Below are 21530 nucleotides of genomic sequence, written 5' to 3'. Positions count from 1 at the left end.
ACAGAAAGAGAACGCTACATAGAGGCGTCTTCTATTCTTGTCTAATTAGGCATGACACTAACGTCGCACAGTTGATCAGTGTATTATACTTATAGATTTACTATACGAGTGTGCATGTGTTATTAGACAAGGACGCAAGAAGTCTCTATGCAGTGTTCTTCTTCTATTCCTGTATCGCTTTTTCAACTCTTCCTCTACCTCTATCTTTATATCACTATGATTTAGTGCCACTAAATACTTTATTATACATATGTATATTTATATAATGCTTCAGAGGTACATAATATTTTTTGCTATCTTTCAGTATTTCATTATTATTGGTGCATTGAATCTTTCATCGAGGCTGTTTTCATGTGACAAATCTTTTTTTAGATGTAATATGTAGCAAATACACGTAATATCTCGTAATTTTAGCATACGTAAAATATATAAAATATATAAGATTTAGCATCCAATGTATTTCTCTGTTACACATTCTAAAAGTTTTAGAGCCCGCCGCGCTGATGGCATTCTGACTATTTTTGTGTCAATTTCAACGTTACCGATTCGATTCCATCAGAGAGGAAATATTTGATACAAAATCAGATTATAATATGTATCGCCATAGTAATTATATTTAAAATCAAATGCAATGCAAGTTACAGTATTTTATACATCTTAGTGTATTTTTATATAACATATAAATATTACATTTTAATAATTATTGAAAGAGTAAATTTTTCTAGAGTAAATATATATTATATGGCTGATGGTAAAGAAAATATTTAATGTAACGATCGAGTAACTTAAAAAAATTGTAGTATTTTTAATAACGCATCTATTTTAATGTTATTTCATGATTTGTTTGTACAGCTAAGAAAAGTATGGCGGCGTGGGAAGGCGAAAAATTTCAAGAAATCGGGAATGCCGATGATATCGAAGAGAACTTTAATAACATTCTCGTGACACATGATCTTCAAGATTGTCTGGATGATAGTTTAGATTTAACCAGTTTTGGGAAAGTGTATGAAGAAAGTGGTGTATTTGATTACGAGAAGTATTCCGATGACGATGCTCCTATAGACGAAAAACTATCAAATAATAATGTTACCGAGTAAGATCACATAAACTTTTAATATTTATTACTTTGTTTATAATACAAACTTCCTTTATATGAGCTAGATACAAATATTAGAAAATCAGTGAGTAAGATATAAATTATTAACCTCTTAATTTGTAACAGCAAACAGTATTTTGTATGACGTCCTTATAAGGATATAAGATATATAACGTATTTTGAAATTAGATTTTTGCTTTTCAGTGTAAAATTTTGTATTTATACAGTGAACGAAAGTCCTTTATACATTATTGGAGTTTTTAATGAATATATTTAATTATACAAAATTTAATTAATTTCATTTTCTTTCAATTATAGTTCAGAATATATTTTTTCAGTTAAGTGTATTTTATATTTAATAACTTGTGTTACTATTTTAATAATTTCGTATACTTTTGTATTACTGTGTGGCAATTAATATTTTATCATTCAAAGTATTTTTATTAATAATGTAAATACAATTGTTGGCATGACATATATGTATATAAATATATATTAATATAGGTCAATACATTCAATCAATCCTCATGAAATTTATATGCGTATCCATTCTGGCCGAGATGATATTTCAACAAGTAAATCTTCACATACAACTACTGCAATTCAAAGCATAGTTCCAGATGCAAATCAGAAGCATATTGGTCGATATACCTGTGAATATGAAGGTTGTAATAGGACATATAGTACAGTTGGTAATCTACGTACCCATATGAAAACACATAAAGGTAAAAATTTTATGTATGCATATATCTTAATTTATGAATAAAACATAGATTTTTCATAAAAGGTTAATTTTTACTAAGTTTGTATAAACAAGGAATAAAAAGATCTTTTATATTATTAATATCTAATGTGCTTTATATGTAGCAGCATGTCATGATAATTTTATTTTATACTTCTCAATTATTTAAAATATCAATGGTAATGCTTTAAAATTGATCTTATCTTATTTGTGTAATAAAATAAAATTATTATATGCTTTGCATGTTATGCTTGTAGTATAATGTTTATATTAATTTGTCTTTCCTTCTTTTTGCCTGCTAAGTCTGAGGAAAATAAGGTAAGCTTATGAAATGTTATCAATTGGTGTGGTACTTGTTATTAATGAATAAAAAGGTATAATGTCTGCTCATGTTTTACAAACTTTTCATGTATACTTTCTATTGGTTATAAAGTCATCAATGCTGGTATAAAGGGAACGCTTCGACCTGCATGGCTTTCAGATACTGCAAGCAATAGGTAGCCCAGCAAACTTTTTATGTGGAAGGAATTCTCAAAACTTTCAGGCGAGTATCGATTTAAATGTGCAGAACCAAGTTGTGGCAAGGCATTTCTTACGTCGTACAGCCTTAAGATTCATATTAGAGTACACACAAAAGTGAAACCATTTGAATGCAACCACAAAGGCTGTGAAAAAGCATTCAATACCCTTTACAGACTGAGAGCTCACCAAAGACTTCACAGTGGCAACACATTTAATTGCGAAGAGACTGGATGTGTTAAATTTTTCACTACTCTAAGTGATCTCAAGAAACATATACGTACTCATACTCAAGAAAGACCTTACAAGTATGTTTTTTGATACTTTTCAACTGATTTTCATCTTCAGCTATGTGCTGAATATAAACACACATTACTGAAATTTTAATATACAATTGCAACTGGAACACTAAAACTATGGATTTGGTTTTGCACTATTCAATTTGTATAATCTCTTCTATCTTATATTAAATGTGAATTACATAAAGCAGACTACATATGCATATAATATGTATAATGGATAAAAACATTATTTTTTTAGATGTAGGGAAAAAGGATGTGGTAAGGCTTTTACAGCATCACATCATTTGAAAACGCACAGAAGAACACATACGGGAGAACGACCTTATGTATGTACTGTAGGCAATTGCAAACGATCCTTCACCACACCTCATAGTTTAAAGAGTCACTTGAAGACTCATAAGAGAACGACTGATATCGACGAAACGGTACATAACAAATTTTGCAGGGTTACTATGCAGTTTTCAATGTTTCTATCGTATTGTGTTACTTTATTACAGAAACATGAAGTCGATAAAGATGATTACAGAAACCAAAGAAACAGTGAGATATTGAAAACCGAAATCGATGTTGATGAAATAACGTCGAGAAATACAAATGTGCCATGTTATGCCATTATACCGTTATCTTCTAGCAATACACAAAATAAGGAAAGTATTACTTATTTATCTATTGAAAATCCAAATGATCAGTCATCTTCTACAAATGATATGATAGATATCTTAAATCAAAACAGACTAACCAAAGAACTTGATTATAACATCACTAACAAAAATGCTGAAAATTTAAATAAATCAACAAATGTCACTGTTCTTGCGTCGGAAAATATTGTCATAGATAATTTTACCGGGCATACAATTGATAATTTTAATAATAATGAAAGTTATGACAAATTTAAAATATTCAATGAAGTAAATAATTCGAATTTACAACGGGAGCAAAATCAACAATATAGTTCTAATCCTTCAACGAAAGTGCAAGATAACAAGGCAAATAATACAAATAAGTCCAATTCACTAAATTTGGAGCAAAAAATTATACAAGACGGCCTACAAAATACTATTGTTCACATCTCAGAAGGAACGAATTTTACAAGTGATGTGCAACAATATGTAAATGACAATACTATTGCTAAGAAAGTTTATGATAATAAAACAAATGTAAGTGCGGTTGCTGAAAACAATAATGCGACTTTGTACAACACAAATTCTGTTACTAGTCATGTGTCAAATATAATTAGTTCCTCTAGTGAGACTCAACTCTTTGATAGTGAGATAGGAAATTTACCATTTATTAATGATAGTTTACGAACTGGATCTCTTAATGAAGTTGAACATGTATTGAATTGTAATGTTATTACAACTACGCAGTCGGAAGCTATTGAACTAGCCATAGCATCCGAGGAGGAAATACCTTCTCCCTGGATAGATGTCATGGCATTGGCAACCCCATCTGCTTTAAGGCGGCAGTCCTGGTCGGAATTGAACGCTTTTCCAACAGCGGTTCACTCATTAGTCGACTTAGTTGAACCGGAACCGTATCCTTTACAGATAGAAAATGACTTGCAACCACTACAAGTAAATAATGTAAATTTAGTAGACGTGGAAAACATTAATACCGAATGTACCGAAGTCACATGTTGTAAAGAGAACGATAAAGATAAAGAAAGCGAAAATAGAATAAAAATAAAAAAAAGTAGAAATATCCTACAGGAGATTACAGCCGAAGCAGATATATGCAAATGTATTGATTGTAAATGTGATCATCTACAAAATTGTCAAAATTGCTCAAACAATACAATTCCTGAAATGGCTAAAAAGCACGTTTCATCGAAAATAGTAGATGATTTAGTGTCCTGTATACAAAGCGAATGTGTTTGCGACAATGAGCCCGGTGGTTGTGGGTCTTGTTGTGTTGTGATTTGTTTAAAAACATTGCAGCAATTGCAAAAAGTATTCAGTCGTAATTGCTGTAAAAGTACTAACAGTATAACGTGTTGTAGAGAAAAATTGTTATCCCCATTAATGAAGTGCCAGTTAACAAAAAACCAATGAGGCAAATACTTTAGTGTGTAACTAGTCATGTCGAAAGAAATATTTTTACATAAATATTGAATAAGAATCTGTTATTTATCGTAATATATAAGCTAATTTTTCTTATAAATGTCAATGTTTAAAAATTTTGTCTAGAACAATCGAGAGTATGGGACTGTGTGTATATATTTGTATTATGTTTCAAGATTTTGTTATATAGATGCAATATGTAAATGTTATATATTTTTAAAGTATGTCAATTTATTTGTAGATTTTTTACTTAAAAGTTTTTAAATGTACATCGCTGTTGAATAGTTTTGAATAGTTTATAGAAAAGGAAAAATTGCATTGTGTGCTGTAAAAAATAGAAAAATGTCATTGTAAGAAACGAAAATGCCAAATTTGATATTTGTATATTAAGACGAGGGTATAACATATTTTAATGTGCAATTACCATGTACATACAACTCTTATACATAATGATTGTTGTAAGATACTTAAATTCATGTAATATTGGGAATCAACAATATTTATGGATTTATGTAGTATTTAGAAAAAATAAATTATCTGTGACCATGCGAGTGTGTGATGTACTAAACATATTAATAGTTGAAAAAATAAAATATTTATTGTTTATCAACTGTTTTCTAATGTACAACGCTCAGAAGGGAGGTGATTCATCAACTTAAGGAGATTAATTGTAAAAAAAGTGTGACGAAGTATGAAAATAATGTTAATGTTGTTAAATATATGAAATTTTGAATTGCTTACAAAGTAAATCACAGAAATTTTTTAGTCTTTGTTGTATTAAAAGTACTTGTTAAATGTAACAAAAAATCAAAACTTACTTTAAAGTATGTCTTATGGAAAAAAGATTGTTTGATTAAATAAAATTTTACTAACGTGTAATAAATTATTACATAAAAGTACGTACTGTTATTTTCTTTCTGTAATAAGTTTGATTACATGTATGCATACATATATATATATATATACGCACAGGCGTGCTCGCGCTCGCGTATATATAATATAGCTGTATAGCTTTAATATTACTGTATTTTCATGTAGGAGTATGACAGAAACATGGAAAATATGTTGCCTAAGGATTTAATGTTATACAGTTTGATATTTTAATATATACACAATAGTTGCACAATGTTTACTGCACAGCTTGTACTAAAGCTTCTGCAACTTCAACCGCAATTGCTGCTTCAGCCTTATCTTGTTCCGACGATGCAGATGAAAGCTGTTGCTGAGCTTTACTAAGAAGTTCTCTAGCTGCAGTTCCATCAAGATTTTCCACGGGGTGAGCTTCTTCCGCCAAAATCTATCAATATTTTTTAATTTGTAATATTTTAGGGTAGAATAACATTAAAAACTATTTAACAGTTTGCTGCTCTTATTTAAATGATATAATATATCAAATATATACCTGTACGCTGTTGTTTTCATTTATAGTGACCGTCCCTGAAGAAACAAAAACTTTTTTGACTGTCCCATCTTCCTCGTATACTGTGACTACGCCTGGTTTTAATACAGCCAAGGTAGGAACATGTTTTGGTAAAATACCAAAAGAACCAGAAAATGATGGTACATCTACTTGTTTAATCACACTTTCATTATAAAATACCTGTAACACAATTTCATTAGAAATTCATAAAATTGAAATTTAAAAGAATATGTACATGAAAAAACCATGTGTTCACTTATACCTGATTAGCCCCAGCCAATGTAAACTTCATTTCATTGCTAACGGATGCATCGGCGTAAGTTCTTTTTTGATTACGAATATATTTTAAATAAGGGCGTAAATTGCGTGCGATAGTAGCCATTTTAATATACTGTAACAAAAAATTATTCGTGAAGTTTTATGTAAAGTTGTATAAAATGATAACTGAAACTGGTTACATCACAATTCGATCTACATGTATTGTTCATCTCTTACATTTAAACGAGTTAAAGAGACAAGATACATATATGGAAGGCAATTAAATTTGACTGCAAGTTCAATACATTCATCTTCTAGATTTATTTAAATATCCTCCATACTGTAAATACTTACGTTATGGCAGTTATCGAAGATGTAAGTAGAAATTGGTATCAGCCACTGCAAGGAGGCAGACGAAATCCAAACCAATTAATACATATACATAGTACCAAGTAGTACAGATGACAAGGTTTTTATTATGCTCAAACGATGGCGTTACTATCGAAATGTTTCAGTAACGTCCTCTTTATTGCCTACAGTTGCTAGATTTAAATAAAGCTGCGCGAATTCAAGTTCTCTTAACGAAAATAATTAACTTGATTGAAATAAAAGTGTTCAAGAAATTCAGTCTGTGTCTCTGACATGCAAAATTAACAAAACTTTTGCATTTAGAAAAAAACTTCACACGTGAGTTACTTGTAATTATTTATTTAACCACACAGTGTTCATATATATACATATGTATGTATGTATATATGTACATGGCTGTGCCATTATTAATTCTTCATGTGTGTTAGCAGGTGCTGGTATCATGTATGTAATACATTCAATTTGTATAATACATCTTATATCTAGATCGATTTTTACATATTTTACATACGGTTCTAATTTCTTGTTAGCTATTTAAAAACAACATCGAAGAAATTACCTTAAAGGCTTATACTTTAACCAGAGCTTTATGTATCACAACGAATAATTATCAGAATCAATGAAACACGTTGAAGCTCGACTGTAACTTTGTTGTTTCGTTCGTTCTTACCGTGCATAATGCATGATATTTTCTGAAAAGTGTTAATACTGGTAATACTGGTAATACAGCTTCTAGCTATAGATTTCTGCTGGGGTAACTCCGGTTTTTCTCCTAATTTAGATGCGTGGAAGAAAAATCGGAGTCCGATCGTCGGGACTTGAGAATCCGAGTCCCGAACGTTCGTAAGTTAAGGCGTTAACTTAAGTTAACCATTGCGTTGTCGTCGTCTGGTACTACTTAGTATCGAGTGCTCGTCGAGTGTCGTTATATATCCTATGATGCGTACTTAAATATCTTTTTTTATATCGAACATCCTGCATTCATTAAAATTTTTTGTTATAATTAAATATTTACATAATAAAATATTTACAACTATTTCGAATATTAAAAAAATAATTAATTTTTGACTATAAAATTTGTTATAAGGAAACCAGCTCTCCTATTAGTGCGTCAGCTTCGACGATAACTTATAAAATAAATGACGTTCATGGGGAATTCCGTTTATAACTACATATGAGCAAATTGTTGTTTATAATACATACATATGACATCAAAGATGATTAGAATTCTATAAGCCTATTGCGGCGTGTAATATCTCCTCTTTTTCTACTTAAACGTCAGCACCATCAGACGAAGTATCCGTACTATCGATTATGTTTTCTTGGTGTCTCGATTTTAAATGCCTCTCAAGATCTCTCCTTCTGACCAAAACTTTTCCACATAAGTCACACCTGTATGGTGTTTCGCCCTCCGAGTGTAGCCGTACGTGTTTATTCAAATTGCTAGGATCTCCGAATGGTCGCAGGCAATATTTACATTTTAAGGGTTTGTAACCGGTATGAGTTCTGTGAATAGAAAGAATGCAAAATTTTCCACGAATATTTTTCGTGATGAACTTTTCGATAAGAAATTCGTCGAAAATAGAGAATGATTCCTTTGAGAAGAAAGTCGAAAACTTGGAGCGCGTAAGTTAGATACTAGATGAAACGAAACTCTGAACGGTATACTGACCTGATGTGGATTTTTAAACCATATTTTCTCGAGTAAACCTTTCCACAATAAATGCAGAGGTGTCCTTGCTTCGATTTACCGAGATTGCTGACTATGGTTTCCACTTGTGCTGCATGGACGTCGGTACTGATCGGTGCGGCAGTCGTTTGCATATTGTAGGGCGTTAAAACAGTCTCGTTCCTTGTTAGTGGATGGATCTTTTTAAGGATGCTGCCTTGATTTGAGTATGGCTGGAAAGCAGACTGTCGATGAAGTGTATCTTTCGTTATAGACGGCTCTCTTGTCGATGGTGCTGGTTTGCTTGGTGAAATTTGCGTGGTGGATGAAGAATTAGAAGATAGCGCATTTGAAGAGGATGGAGAGGGTTGATCGGAACACTTCGATGGATTGATATTTGCAAGCTGAACGGTATTATCTATGGTTTTTATTGTGATCGGTGATACCCTGACAGGCGGAGTTTGCGGCAATTTGGTCAGTTCGAATTTGAAAGTCGGATTGGGGAACAGGTTGAGAGACAAGCTTGGTCTCGGCGACAAGTTGAATTCTTTGCTTAGCAACGTCCAGAGATGACTACTGTCCAGTCGATTGCACTTTAGGGCTAAATGTATCTTCAAAGGATTTGGGAACTCGAACAAGTTGTTGCATATGTGACAAATATAGCGAGTCTGATCTAAAATCAATATACACGTCTTTGGGTACAATTTTACAAAATGCTTATTCGCTGTTTACGCAATTCCATTGCTTCTTACTTTTATTCTGTCCTATCTGCTGATATATGCTTTACCTTGTATGTTACATGGTGACAAGAATGGTATATTCAACATAGCGAGAATATATTCGGTAAACCACATCAGCAGTGGTTCACCGGGAGTTATGTCCCTTATCGTTTTCAGTATTACACCTTCGGCTGTAGTCATTAAGAGCACGTTACAGGCTTGACAGTCATTTGCAAATTCGATGATTTTTAACCAGCAAGGAGTGGTCACCAGCTTATTTACGCAAATCAGGCGACCTTCCGCATCGATAATTTCAACCTGCAATTCATCCATGCAGTTGAAATAATTTACACGAATTCACTTTTCTATTTCGGCAGTCTATTTCGATATCACAAACTGTATTTTTAATACATACATACTGAATTCCCGTTGCACTATTCTGAGACAGTTTTTTCACATCAATGATCTCCGTCGAAGAATCTTTTCCAATGGGCCCCGCAGCTCTGACGATAGGTTTGTTTAAATATTTTTGGAATAAAACGATCTTTTTGTACTCTTCAGCGTTCATCATCAAATTGTCCTCACTGCACTAGATACTTTATCTCGTGCAAAAACGATATGGCGGACACTGATCTTGGTTGGTATTAAAGTTTCTCGATGATGGTAACACGACGTCGATCTGTCAACTAAGTTCGAACTGCATTCCGCACGTGGCTTAAATATTCGGTGGGCTCGTACCCCGAATTGAGTATCAGGGGGTTAGACACTCGCTCCCCTCCACTGTTACACCCCATACCACTGTTAGTATACGTGTAATTGTATTTAAAGAACTAAGGTTAAACGGCCCACGTGCTTACGACTTGCGAATCCTGATGCTTTATCAATTAGGGGAGGGTGTGTAAACGTAGATATGGATGTGGTTAACGTTAACGAACGACGTGGGCCTTTTCAAAGATTTCGAGGAAACGTAAAGTATACCTAGCAAGATTCGCGTAATTCATTATTTCAAATAACTGTTAACTGACGATACGTTGAAAAGGAGCCTACCGGAAGAAAAACTTAAGAAGAATAACTCCACTAATTGACTGCCCCTACTTCCACTAATTTCGAGACGTTTAACACGTCTAATGAAATTGTTACCACAGGTATAAGGAGAAAATTATGTCCTTAACCGAGCAAAGTAAGGGTTAAGCGATGATTACAACATTCTCATTTTGTTTGTTCAAAGCTAATTGCAAATACTATAAGCGCCGTATTGTTTGACCCACAAAATCGGCTATTGTCTATGGGTGATCCATCCGTAATCTCAGACATGTATAAGGATTTTTTTGGAGATTTCGTTGAAAAATGTACATGCAGGTATTGTATCTACAACCGCGTAGATAAGAACGATTTCCATAACATTTCACTTATCGCCGTATCGTTTAATTTTCTCATGGTTTCAAAGGATTCATGCGTGTTCAATAGTTCAGCACCACGGTTACCACTATAAACTTATAGTTGGTCAAAATATCGATATTCAACGCTAGATCTCCTACATCTACTCTTCTGAACTATATACCTTTTTTCTGGATCATCGTCGATCTTGGTTCGCGTTTGGTTGTGATCACGGAGCACGTGATACGTACAGGTCATGCAGCCGTCACCAGGAGCCGGCTCTGACTGAGTGTTTCATGGGGCTATAAAAGCCTCATGTGAAAGGACATTGTTTGGCTCAGCTGCAAACCAACATAGCTCCCATGTGGAGGATGGGGGATGCTGCCGAAAGGTGCATCTGAATCAACTGTTGATTAGGAAATTAAGTGGCTCATTCTTCTCGCACGCGTGCGTACATCGTGATCGAACGATATCGCTTGGATTTACCTAATCGTTCTTCGATCTTTACGTTCTCCTCGCGAGCTAACCTATTGCAATTTGGATTTTGTCTTATCTCCGATGACCGATTCTCTTCTTTTCGCAAACGTACTCTTTTTGCTTATAACGTATATGTATACAGACTTATACTATCAACGAAACGCAAAAAAGATTTTCACCTTTTAAGTTCGATGCATTTCGCAATAAGGAATCGTTCTTCCTTCGAAAAAGGCGGGATACAACCTTACAACGACAGATACAACGAAAGACAACCTGTCGTGCGTCGACCCTCTGCATTGATCTGATTTGTAAAACAATCTACGATAATTAATAAATTACGAAAAATAAGTTCGAGAAAAAGTAGTAGACGGGTCGATCTGATAAGTTACGTACACGTACGTATACGTGTCTATACGTGTACGTGACTTAACGAAAACTGTTCTCGGTGGACAGTAATTCTTCTTGATGAGTTGCTGTCTTTTCGGATTTGAACTTGGGACAGCTAAAGAAGTTGGAAAACGGTTTGGAAGCCTAATGAGCTCCTCCATCTTCGATATGACTCGTTTGCAGTTACGTAGTTACAGGTATCTCTAGTAGTAATACCTAGTACCGACCGAGGTTACTGATACTTATCTAAATCTGCTCAGAGAGACATTTCAAAATTATTACAGCAATTTAGTTTCCGATAAGGACTCGACTGTCATTCGTGATAAATTTCCGGTATTAATTACTGTTTAAACCTTCTCCGATCGGTGTATTTAGGATGGGTATATTAACATTTCGAACAAACGTATCTACAGGAAAGCTGATTAAAAGAACATTTAATTTCAATTTTCGTTTCGATCTTAAGGTACAAATTGGCGCTGCCAAAGTAACATATTCGTTAAACCGAAGGAAAGCTAATCAAAGGAGGGGCATGGTATTTCCTCGATGGATTTCCTCCATTGGTAAAGTGATTCATCCTGGATGAATGGTGCCGGACCAGGGAATGACACGAGTGTTCACAAGCTGCACCATCCCTTGTACCAACCCTTGTCCTGGTCCCTCGAAACTCAAGCACAAGTGGTCTTTTGCCATTAACCACATAATATTGCGTACCGAGCTAAGTTGCGGCAAGCGTTCTTCGAATCTTTTATACTTTCTGTTTCGAGCCGGCGTTTCTTCGTAATTGATTAATTATCGTCGATTGTTTTACAAATCAGAGGGTCGACACACGACAGGTTGTCTTCCGTTACGCGCATAAGATGGTCATCGTGGAGTTTTAGTCGGTAGGAGTCCGACACTACTCTGCTGTTACGCGATTATTGCAGCAGCGGAGTGTCCATGAGGATTTCTCCACGTACAAAAAAAAAAAAAAAAAAAAAAAAAAGGTTGTCTTCCGTTGTACCTGTCGTTGTAAGGTTGTGTCCTTTTTTAAAGGAAGAACGATTCCTTATCGCGAAATGCGTGCTACTTAAAATGTAAAAATCTCTTTTGCGTTTCGTTGATAGCATTTCCATGATGGCTTAGTCCGTCTCTTAGATAGTTTTTGACATCGTCCGAACTTGGAGTTCCACCCTCTCGTTGTCTCTTTCTAAAATCAGGGTGCATTGAAAGAACCGCAAGCCAGTCAGCGAACAAGTGTTCCTCCGTGACCAATGGACCCTTGCACGCATGTGCGCGCTTCCCAATGCGATATTAATATCGCGATTATCATCTACGTATTATTGTCAGCCCCTCGTGCGACGCTCAGAACAAGTCTGTAAGAAACACCCTGTTCAGTTTGCGCGTCCATGCTCTGTTACTTGCAACGCGTACTGTGACAGTAGTATCACCGTACGTTTACAAAGGCACTTGCAACGTCACGTGCCCTGCGATAGATCTTCAACAACGACTTTTCCGTACATTCCTTTTTCAACTCATCGTCCGTACGCTCTGTCTTATTTTATTTAGAGGCCTCTTTATATCGTTCGATCGTTAGACGACCAGTATGAATTTCAATACTCGATAGGGAAACTTAAGTGCGAATCTTTGGCTTCGAGCCTTAGGTGGCATCGAAAATCCAAGCGCGATCCCTTCGATACACAGAGACGTAACAAATCTTATTGTTCAGCGCCCTATCACGAGATTCTATAGATATAATTCAAGTTGTATGTTACAGGGTAAAGGCTGAATTATGGTTGGCTTTACGGGGAGGTGACTATAAATATGATTCGTTTTGGTTCTGCAAGTGTCGAAAATATGCTCCTGATAGCTCTTCCAACGAGACACTGGTTCGCGTGTTGTTAATATTTGCCAAGTATCTTTGCAAATACTAGTTGTTTGCTGGTCGTGGATTTAATCTAAAGATAAAAAATAATCTAAAGATAAAGATGACAACGAGTACATGTAAAGGCACGTTGAGATTTGTTGCAGTTAAAACTTCGTTGCTTCGGTCACGTGTCGTTGACATATTGCTCGTGTCTCTCGACGTCGAGTGTTCTGTAACGTGACACGTGCCGATCGAATACCCTATAACACCATTACTGAGAATGCTTCACCCCGCGTTCAGGTTCCTATTTAACCATTATATACCATTAGGTATTGTTTACTTGATTTTAAGGGAGTCACTTCATTCGATGATTTAACGCAGACAAATACGCAAAGTCTAATCAAGTTGCCATTTCACTCGCAGCATCGAACTTTTCGATTATCGGCTAACTGTTGTTCGAAAAATATTTCCCTCTGGTATGCTTATTCGTAGACGTTAACGATATTTCGTTTTAGTATTTAGTTTTTACTTTAAAAACGTTCCTTAAGCCGACCATCGAGTGGCAGTTGCGCAAGTTGTAGAAAAAGAGATCATTTTGAGAGGAATGTTCGCAACGAAGGTTTCCCGCGTATTGATGGATAAAAGAAACGCGCTGAAATACAGGTGGCATGGATCACATGGTGGAACAACGTAGGAACCCCCTATGACCGATTAGACTCTATCACGGTACTCCCTTCTTGAATCTCCCTAAAAACACGATTCACTTGGCACACGAGTTTTGTGCATATAATGCAAGGTATCGGGACAATTCCTCCCTCTCCTTACTCCGCTTAATTTAATCCAATACGATATGGCTCCCCTCACCTTGTCGTGTTCATCGCCGGAAGGGGTGCGTGGTTTAAGAGGGTGGGTGGCTTTTTAAAACTGTGCCGATCTCAATTCACCGTGAAACCTCATCCTATTATCGTCTATTTAATCCTGATTGAGCCTGACAGGTTTTTTTTACTTTCGCGGTGTACCGACGAATCTTATCTCATTTCGACAGAACGTCGTTGAATCTTCTCTTTTTAATTCTCGCATTCTGTTTCTTTCCTCTCCTTTTCGAATATGAATACGAATAAATTTCAGCGGGGAAAGCAGAGGCACATAATGGCACACGACGTAACGTAAAAAAAGAAAATTTGCGAGTGTACGTGTATATTGGTAGATACACAGGGTGGTTGGTAACTGATGGTACAAGCGGAAAGGGGGTGATTCTACGCGAAAAAATAAGTCGAAAATATAGAATACAAATTTTTCGTTCGAGGCTTTGTTTTCGAGAAAATCGACTTTGAATTTTCGCTCGGTACGCGTGCACTTTGTCGCGTCTCGTTATAACGGATCTCACTGTAGACCGTCGTCTCGATGGATATTATCGCAGTTTAAGTATGTTTTTGCCGTAACTGGAAAGTAGGCGCCAGGTATGCGCCTGTTTAATATATTTTACTGCTGTCATAACTTTCATTTTTCGAAGCTATGAACCTTATTTTTTTCTTAAATTCCCAAGAATTGGTCTTTTTTATTTTTACCTATCTCTGTTAGAAACAATGTATAATTATACGAGAGAAAAATAGGATCGCACGTTGTATTCGAGTTTCTTCCGAAGTGCGCATAGTTTACCTTCGTAATCTGAAATAACAGACGAGCTGACAAGTGAAATTACGTCGGACGGTTTTAGCGACGTTCGTATTTTCGACTTAACGATCGCCTGCACAGCTGCATTTCCGTGTACAATAAGAGATAAAAAGATAAATTGACGACAAATATATGGAGCTCGATTTTTCCTAAATTATACGAAGGGAAAGTTTATCGGACAGAAGTTACACTGAAAGAATAGAGGAAAATAAAAGGAACATAAGTAATATACGATACAAGTAATATATAATATAAGTAACATAAGTAATAAACATTTCGTTTATTTGCATCGATCGAAGTATCTTTCGTGAAACTAATTATCATTGCGAATCTTTCGTTCTCCTATGAATCTCAGTCGATCGACTCGTCGTTGTTCTTCCTCGATTCGAAACGAACCTGGAAACAGTAATTAATGAATTGTCATTGTTCCACGTGTGAGAATTAATAGAAGAAGATAGAATTGTTTTTAAAAGTCCAGCACGGACGGATATATTAGAGAACGGATAATTAATTTCTGATGGATTTTCGCGGAATACGGCTGTGGTAGTTGGTGTTTGCTATGGGGATCGAAAACGCGGCGGTGACCTGTCACGGAGCGCAACCGGACGAGATGGATTTGTCTCGCAGCTGTGTACACTGCTTAATGTAGAAGCCAGTGAGATGGGGATTGCTCCGGTGCTGGTGGAGGTGTCCCTAAATCCGAAAGCTAACTATGATATGCTCGTTTTTCAGTCGCAAGATCAACGAGTATCAAAGCTTTGGCAAAGGACGATCCGAATAGTAAAAAATTCACCGACTTCGTCGATCGCTCGATGACAGTTCGTTACGTATTAGTATAGGAGGCTTATTTCGTTAACTTTACGTACGAGAATGTTTGATCGACTCGGTTGATTAAACGGCGTCTGAATTTTCGATAACGGGTGGTTCGTAATTTACGAAATTTGGGTCATCTCCACCATCCTCGATATGATCCATCGACGGTTTCCTTCTCCTGGAGACGTCGTACTCTTCGCCAAGCTTTTTGTATGCTTCTGCACGATTTTCTAGAATTTCTCTGACGATCTCTGAAAGATTACAAGAGGACAGAAAAATTTGTTACGAATGTAGGTTAAATGGTTGCAGATTTATCATTTATGGTCTGTTTAAAGCGACGATAGATAGCGACAGTAGGGATTCGAGTCGTTATAACGCGACGCAGCGTTGTTGCGTCAGAATCTCGTTGTTAATAAAATGTGATGTTTACGATTAGTATTAGGTCATCCCATAAGATCGTGCCGACTTTTGCGTATACGTTTCATGTGTCGATTTATAAACATACGGCGATAAGGGGCCAATGAACTTGAGCTTAGCTGATCGAGAACAGACTAGAACAGATTTTCGTGGGTATAAGATCGTAATATAGCGAACACAGTGACTTCTAAAGGTAAAAAATCACGAATGAAACGCGTATCCATTTTCGACATCTCGTGTTGTATGAATTTCGGAAAGGAAGTTCTGTAACGATTGCCACGAAAAACATATCTGCTGTTTACGGAGAAAATGCGTTTTTATCTCGCACCTGTAGGAAGTGGTTCCAACGTTTTAGATCTGGGAATTTCCGTTTAGAAGACGAGGAACGCTCCGGGCGTCCTCCTCGGACGGACGAAGATAAAATTCGGGATCTTGTTGAAAGATCACGAAGTTTGACAGTTCAAGAGATGTCGAATGTTCTGAAAATACCTAAGACAGCGATTCATAGGTGTTTAAAAAAAATAACATATGTGGCGGATCGGTATCAACAGGACGCCGACAGGTCGAGGCATCAACGCGGCGCAATACCTCCCGGGCGATCCGCGGGTACCAACCGCCAACACCAGAGGGCTACGACGACAACGAGTCTGTCTATCTCGCTAGTGGTCGAATATACGGGCGCATGATACAAATACCGCACCTAGCGAGACTCCCTCTACGTCTAAGGCAGGGACTACCGGGCATAGGCTTACTGACGAGTCCACCGGTAGTCCCAGGACGAAACGCAAAACTCTCTTTTCATCCGCCACACATATATAACCTCTTGAAAAACGGCACGATCTTATGGAATGATCCAATAGTTTCGACTTAAATTCTTTGTTCTTCCTAAAAAATTATGAAGGACGAAATGGATGGAATGGATCTTCCACGCAATTGTGCGCTGCCTTCGTGGTTAAAAGCGTCATTAGGAGTACACAAAGAAAAGGGTAGGACGTTATGTCGGTATTGTCAACATCTCTGTAAATCTTGAACAACTTCCGGCGAGGTAAAAATCGTATTTTACGAAGGGTACGCTAAAACTTTCTACCGTCTTCGAGAACCGTTCGTCTTGCGAGAACGTAATAATACGTGTATCAATGTCGTGGTTTTCGATTGTATAATTTAAATTGAAAGCGAAATTATCTAGAACCACGGGTGTTACGCCATGTGGCTTGCCATAGGTCATATTCTTAACTGTCGATCGCGGCACTATAATGTCGCAGACGGATCGTCGCGGCTGCCCGGCAAACAAACATTGTAGTGGCAAGCGCATAGTTCATTAAGCAGGGCGACCTCCAGAAACGTCGACTCGTGGCCGTTATTTTACCTCGCGTAAAAGAATGTGGCGTGATCCGAACGTAGTGGGGGTCGCCTTCCAGAAAAAACGAAAAAAATCGAAAGGCGTTCAGAACTTTCCGAGAAGTCGAACCGTCAACACATCTCATATATCGCGCATTACTTATCAACCAAAACGCAGTTACATTTTTTTTTTTTTTTGTTCCATTTATGTGTTTCTAGTTAATAAGTTGTTGAAATAAACATTAATTTATTTGTGTTAATTCTGTGGAATTTCATTGAACTACCCTTATTATCATAATCGAAATAAGGGGATCGATCAGTTCGTGGCGTCGATTATTTAATCGTAACGGGAACTTACAACTCTCGTTGACGTGCTATCTCGCGATCGCGTCTCTCCGCGAACGGTCGAAACAACGGGAGTTTTCAGTATGTCGGGCCAAGTTAGTAATAAGTCAACGATATTTACCCATGAGTAATTCCCTGCTCTCGATCATGTAGCCCATTTCTTTTTTAACCTCCTTCATCAACCACGGCATGAAACCCTCTTCGACATCTGTGAAAACGAATATCGCAGCTTTTTATTAGAACGAATTGATTTGTTGCTAATCTAGTTGAAAAAAAAGGAAGTGGGAGAAATGGGCGAACGCTTCTTTCGTTATCGAATTATCGGATAAAGATTATAAATAAAGAAAAATTAATAAACCTTTCTGAACGAACTAATTCACAAAAAGTAGCAGTGTTCTTGAGTGTTCACGAACCAGCCTTGATTTCGTCCAACAGGAACCCGGACATCTTCAAACCTTCCAGAACCGCTGGTAGAAGTTCGGCTATATATCCTGTTAAAAGAGTAGCCGCTGCGATTCGTTCTTCCGTTTCCTTTCGAGCTATCATCGCGTCCTCGTGTTGCCTTAATCGTTGATCCTGTCGAACGAATTCGAACGGCGATGCTTAAGAACGAAACTTTTCGAACAATTAATCGACGATGTACAAACCTTCTCTTCTCTCAGCCTCCTTTCTTGTTCCTCCAGTCTTCGCGCTTCGGCTCTTTCCGCAGCGCGTAGTTCCAAGAACTTCCTCTGTTGCTCCCTCAAAGCGGCAATCTCCTCCTCTTCCAGAACTTCTATCAATGCCTGTTCTATCGTTTTACCAACAAGCATCTCGAGAATCGGTTGCACCTCGAAGTCGAAGTCGAACAGCTGAAAGTAAGGTCGTTTGCTCGAACGATCGATAGCCGATCAAATGTGTAACATTTCCAAGAAGAAGAATCGCCTGGATTTTCTCCAACTTACGTCACCAGGCTCGATTTGAGTACTAGCATCTTGGCCAACTTTATCCGGGCAATATTTCGGTGTCGGCGGTCTATCCAAGAAGTAGTCCGTCTGTGTCGCGACATCGGTTTCGTCTGGTTTGTCGAATAGCTGCCAAATATAACGTACACTGTTCGATTACGTGCTGTTGCAAGACACTCGAGAGGGGAGTTCGACGAATCGTCGAGGATAGGGCGACGTTGCTCACCTCTTCGAGGTAAACTTCCGTTTGCACCGGCTCGTGCTTGCGACCAGGAACCGGCGGTGGCGAACCTGCCCTAGCGACCAGAGCTTTAGTAGCTTGTGCTTGAGCTCGTTTCCTCGCCAAATTCCTCCTTCTGGCTTCCGCTTGCCTCGCCGCTATCGATTGTTCTCCATCGATCTAAGCCAAATGCGTAATTACGTATTCTTCCATATACGTGCACGAGTTGCGGATAGTTCGTTCGGTTCGTTACTTACAAGGATAGGAGGAGTGGCGAACGTGCTTCCCCGGACGACGCGACGGTCAAACATAATATTCCCAAAAGGAATCGGTTGATCGCTGTAAAGGGAGGAAACGAAGGTACCTTACATATTTCGCGAGCTAAGTTGGAAATCTTGGGCAAGCGTCAATGAATTACATATCAGGGTGTATTTTAAGTTGTACACACGTGTACGTTACAATACTATCAGTGTGTATATATGTATACAAACGTATCTACGATCCAAGTGCACGCAACCACACTCGATGATCTTCAGCGTCTCCTGCTTACACGCAACGAAATTATTTACGACCTTCTCGTTTCTACCGTTCCCGACACGCTTTGTTAAACGCTTTACAAGCAAACTTTAACTACCCTTTCGTGTTACTCTCTCTCTCTCTCTCTCTCTCTCTCTCTCGTTTTCTCTAGTACGTAAGATAAAACGCAGCGAATAAGTTTCCCAAAATGTTGGCAAACTTACGTCGCGTCGTTTCTCTTCGCGGTCTTCGCTCGGTCGTCCAAGGTCGAGGCAGCCATGGTCGTCGCGTTCGTCATTCCGAGAGTAAAGTCGACGGTGGCCTTGAGAGCAACCGGACACCTGGCAATATGGCTGCTATGACGTACTTCCGGCTTTTTGGTTAACGACGCGAGTGATTTGAACTTGGAACGCAGCGGACAACTATCGAAGTCCTCGGTGTCGTTAGAGTTCGATGCGATGCCGAGAAGAGACGCAACTTCCGGCGGTGGCATCAGAAATTCGCCTGTCTTGACGGTCGTGATGAATGGTTTTCTACGGAAAATTTGATTCTTCTTTGCGCTTTTACGCTGCTCTTCCTTCTCTTGCTCCTGTTCCTGAAGTTTTTTCAGCTTCGCGTTTAGAACTTCGTTGAAGTCTTCCGTAGACAAGGTCATACTAGGCTTTATCGCTGGTATTTTATCCACCGATCGTGAGCTCTCCTGGCTTCTGCTTCGTGCTTCTCTCCTCAATGGATTCGCTTGGTTCGATTGCAAATTCGCTTGCACCAAATGATCGTTCGATCTGCTGATACGTTTTCGATCAAACAGGTTGTTTTTCACGTTTTCCAAACAATCATCGACTACCGATCGATCCATCTCACCGCAATCGTTCACACGAAGAAGAGGCAGATTGGTGTCCAAGCCATCTTTCCGAAGAATGGTAAATGCCGGAGAATTCTTTCGTTCGAGATCAAAGGGATCTCCGTTGGCTGTGGGCGCCAACGCGGAAATTCCAGCTGGCATGTTGCCGGCGTTTTCAGGAAGTTTTACGGTAAATTATACCGCGCATTTTCGAACCACACGGTACATTGATCGGGTTGCCGTTGGTTTTCCTCAGGTCTCTACGTACGTACGTTTCATCTGTCTTGCTTTTTCTGTTTTTAAACAGGCGGTGAATCGAGATCAGTGGTTTGGATCGAGGACGATAGATCGAGAAGAACGAGACGACTCGAGCGCTTGCACGATGACCACTAATAGATCCGCAATCGTGCGAGCGTGTTCACGGACTGGACAATGTCCTTAGAATCGACCGATATGTACCGCAGACATGCTACACGTATATTTTTACCCAGCGCCCACTCAATAACGCTGACCATCGCGAACTTTGCGCATGCCTAAGTCATGCTAAAGGGGCTCGAAATCGGTGGTAACTATGACCACGTATGTCCGTTGGTGTTTTGCAAAGCACCGCGACCAGAATTTCCCCTCAACTATCCGACCTCCTCCGTCAACCTCTTCTGGATGAAACGTTCGCGTTACGTTTCTACTTACTTTGTCGCTGTATTTATACTCCAACAAAGATCAACGACATCGTTTAAACTGCCTGATCGCGTGTAATCGTCAATTTAGTCTTTTGCCTACGCTCCTTCCCTTTTAATAACGTCGCTGTGTATATCGATCATAGACGTTATTGCGTTATGATCCGCTTATGATATCGCAAAAATATTCGAACGTTTGACGTACGATCAGCGGGAAATCGTCACACCTCTCTCTTGGATAAGTATATTATGGTTATTGTTGAAGAAAAACCTAGCCATCGTGTTCAACGTTGTTTACGCGTTTCTTCCTCTCTATCGCGATAAAAATTTGCAACATTTTTCTATTACAAATTAACCTTTCGTTTCTCTTGTATTATATGTATAAATCGCAGTGTCACGTTCGTCCTAAGTAAGAAACCGTGCGTGGCGATGTTTGAAATTGATTAGCGAAACGTAAGAACAGCCAGCTATAATAACGACGAACATAGGCGATCGTAGTAGCAGTTT

At 37.9% G+C, this 21530-nt stretch overlaps 4 protein-coding genes across 13 annotated transcripts; 1 reads left to right on the top strand and 3 right to left on the bottom strand.

The window, feature by feature from the left end:
* Window positions 1-127: 127 nt before the first annotated feature.
* Window positions 128-5618, top strand: LOC126866627 (putative uncharacterized protein DDB_G0282133). 9 transcript variants are annotated; one of them, XM_050620447.1, is made up of 6 exons: window positions 128-276; window positions 853-1093; window positions 1601-1821; window positions 2383-2665; window positions 2898-3084; window positions 3157-5618. In XM_050620447.1, exons 2-6 carry the CDS (start codon window positions 864-866, stop codon window positions 4708-4710), a joined length of 2475 nt encoding a protein of 824 aa, XP_050476404.1. In that variant the 5' UTR covers window positions 128-276; window positions 853-863; the 3' UTR covers window positions 4711-5618. The 9 variants fall into 9 exon arrangements, with proteins under 9 accessions (XP_050476404.1, XP_050476402.1, XP_050476401.1 ...); XM_050620445.1 differs by lacking the exon at window positions 128-276 and adding an exon at window positions 480-633; XM_050620444.1 differs by lacking the exon at window positions 128-276 and adding an exon at window positions 480-751.
* Window positions 5619-5780: 162 nt separating this feature from the next.
* LOC126866634 (ATP synthase subunit delta, mitochondrial) lies at window positions 5781-6903 on the bottom strand. The gene is made up of 4 exons (XM_050620473.1): window positions 6752-6903; window positions 6402-6530; window positions 6122-6319; window positions 5781-6016 (listed from the first exon to the last, which is right to left on the bottom strand). Exons 2-4 carry the CDS (start codon window positions 6519-6521, stop codon window positions 5849-5851), a joined length of 486 nt encoding a protein of 161 aa, XP_050476430.1. The 5' UTR covers window positions 6522-6530; window positions 6752-6903; the 3' UTR covers window positions 5781-5848.
* A 1106-nt stretch (window positions 6904-8009) lies between these two features.
* LOC126866636 (zinc finger protein SNAI1) lies at window positions 8010-10204 on the bottom strand. The gene is made up of 4 exons (XM_050620477.1): window positions 9570-10204; window positions 9223-9472; window positions 8439-9108; window positions 8010-8272 (listed from the first exon to the last, which is right to left on the bottom strand). Exons 1-4 carry the CDS (start codon window positions 9723-9725, stop codon window positions 8038-8040), a joined length of 1311 nt encoding a protein of 436 aa, XP_050476434.1. The 5' UTR covers window positions 9726-10204; the 3' UTR covers window positions 8010-8037.
* Window positions 10205-15141: 4937 nt separating this feature from the next.
* Window positions 15142-20957, bottom strand: LOC126866629 (radial spoke head protein 3 homolog). 2 transcript variants are annotated; one of them, XM_050620453.1, is made up of 9 exons: window positions 19730-20951; window positions 19247-19328; window positions 18996-19169; window positions 18770-18898; window positions 18473-18676; window positions 18239-18401; window positions 17947-18033; window positions 15779-15976; window positions 15142-15308 (listed from the first exon to the last, which is right to left on the bottom strand). In XM_050620453.1, the coding sequence occupies exons 1-8, from the start codon at window positions 20506-20508 to the stop codon at window positions 15804-15806; spliced, it is 1791 nt and encodes a 596-aa protein (XP_050476410.1). In that variant the 5' UTR covers window positions 20509-20951; the 3' UTR covers window positions 15142-15308; window positions 15779-15803. The 2 variants fall into 2 exon arrangements, 1 of the variants encoding a protein (XP_050476410.1); XR_007689977.1 differs by lacking the exon at window positions 15142-15308 and having other exon boundaries at window positions 15923-15976; window positions 18184-18401; window positions 19730-20957.
* Between the last annotated feature and the right edge of the window lie 573 nt (window positions 20958-21530).

The sequence above is a fragment of the Bombus huntii genome, chromosome 6 (genome assembly GCF_024542735.1).
Source record: "Bombus huntii isolate Logan2020A chromosome 6, iyBomHunt1.1, whole genome shotgun sequence".
Classification (NCBI taxonomy): Eukaryota; Metazoa; Arthropoda; class Insecta; order Hymenoptera; family Apidae; genus Bombus; species Bombus huntii.
The sequence above is the reverse complement of the archived record's forward strand: the minus strand, read 5'-3'. Positions and strand labels throughout refer to the sequence as shown.

Coding starts and splice junctions, on each gene's coding strand:
- LOC126866627 (XM_050620444.1), top strand. Junction 2,666..2,897: donor ACTCAAGAAAGACCTTACAA/GTATGTTTTTTG, acceptor TTATTTTTTTAG/ATGTAGGGAAAAAGGATGTG. Junction 3,085..3,156: donor CGACTGATATCGACGAAACG/GTACATAACAAA, acceptor ACTTTATTACAG/AAACATGAAGTCGATAAAGA.
- LOC126866636 (XM_050620477.1), bottom strand. CDS start 9,725: ATGATGAACGCTGAAGAGTACAAAAAGATCGTTTTATTCCAAAAATAT. Junction 9,109..9,222: donor GTCACCATGTAACATACAAG/GTAAAGCATATA, acceptor TATTGATTTTAG/ATCAGACTCGCTATATTTGT. Junction 8,273..8,438: donor GGTTTAAAAATCCACATCAG/GTCAGTATACCG, acceptor TTCTATTCACAG/AACTCATACCGGTTACAAAC.
- LOC126866634 (XM_050620473.1), bottom strand. CDS start 6,521: ATGGCTACTATCGCACGCAATTTACGCCCTTATTTAAAATATATTCGT. Junction 6,320..6,401: donor CATTGGCTGGGGCTAATCAG/GTATAAGTGAAC, acceptor ATTGTGTTACAG/GTATTTTATAATGAAAGTGT. Junction 6,017..6,121: donor ATGAAAACAACAGCGTACAG/GTATATATTTGA, acceptor AAATATTGATAG/ATTTTGGCGGAAGAAGCTCA.
- LOC126866629 (XM_050620453.1), bottom strand. CDS start 20,508: ATGCCAGCTGGAATTTCCGCGTTGGCGCCCACAGCCAACGGAGATCCC. Junction 19,329..19,729: donor GCGAAGAGAAACGACGCGAC/GTAAGTTTGCCA, acceptor CTCCCTTTACAG/CGATCAACCGATTCCTTTTG. Junction 18,677..18,769: donor CTCAAATCGAGCCTGGTGAC/GTAAGTTGGAGA, acceptor CCTTACTTTCAG/CTGTTCGACTTCGACTTCGA.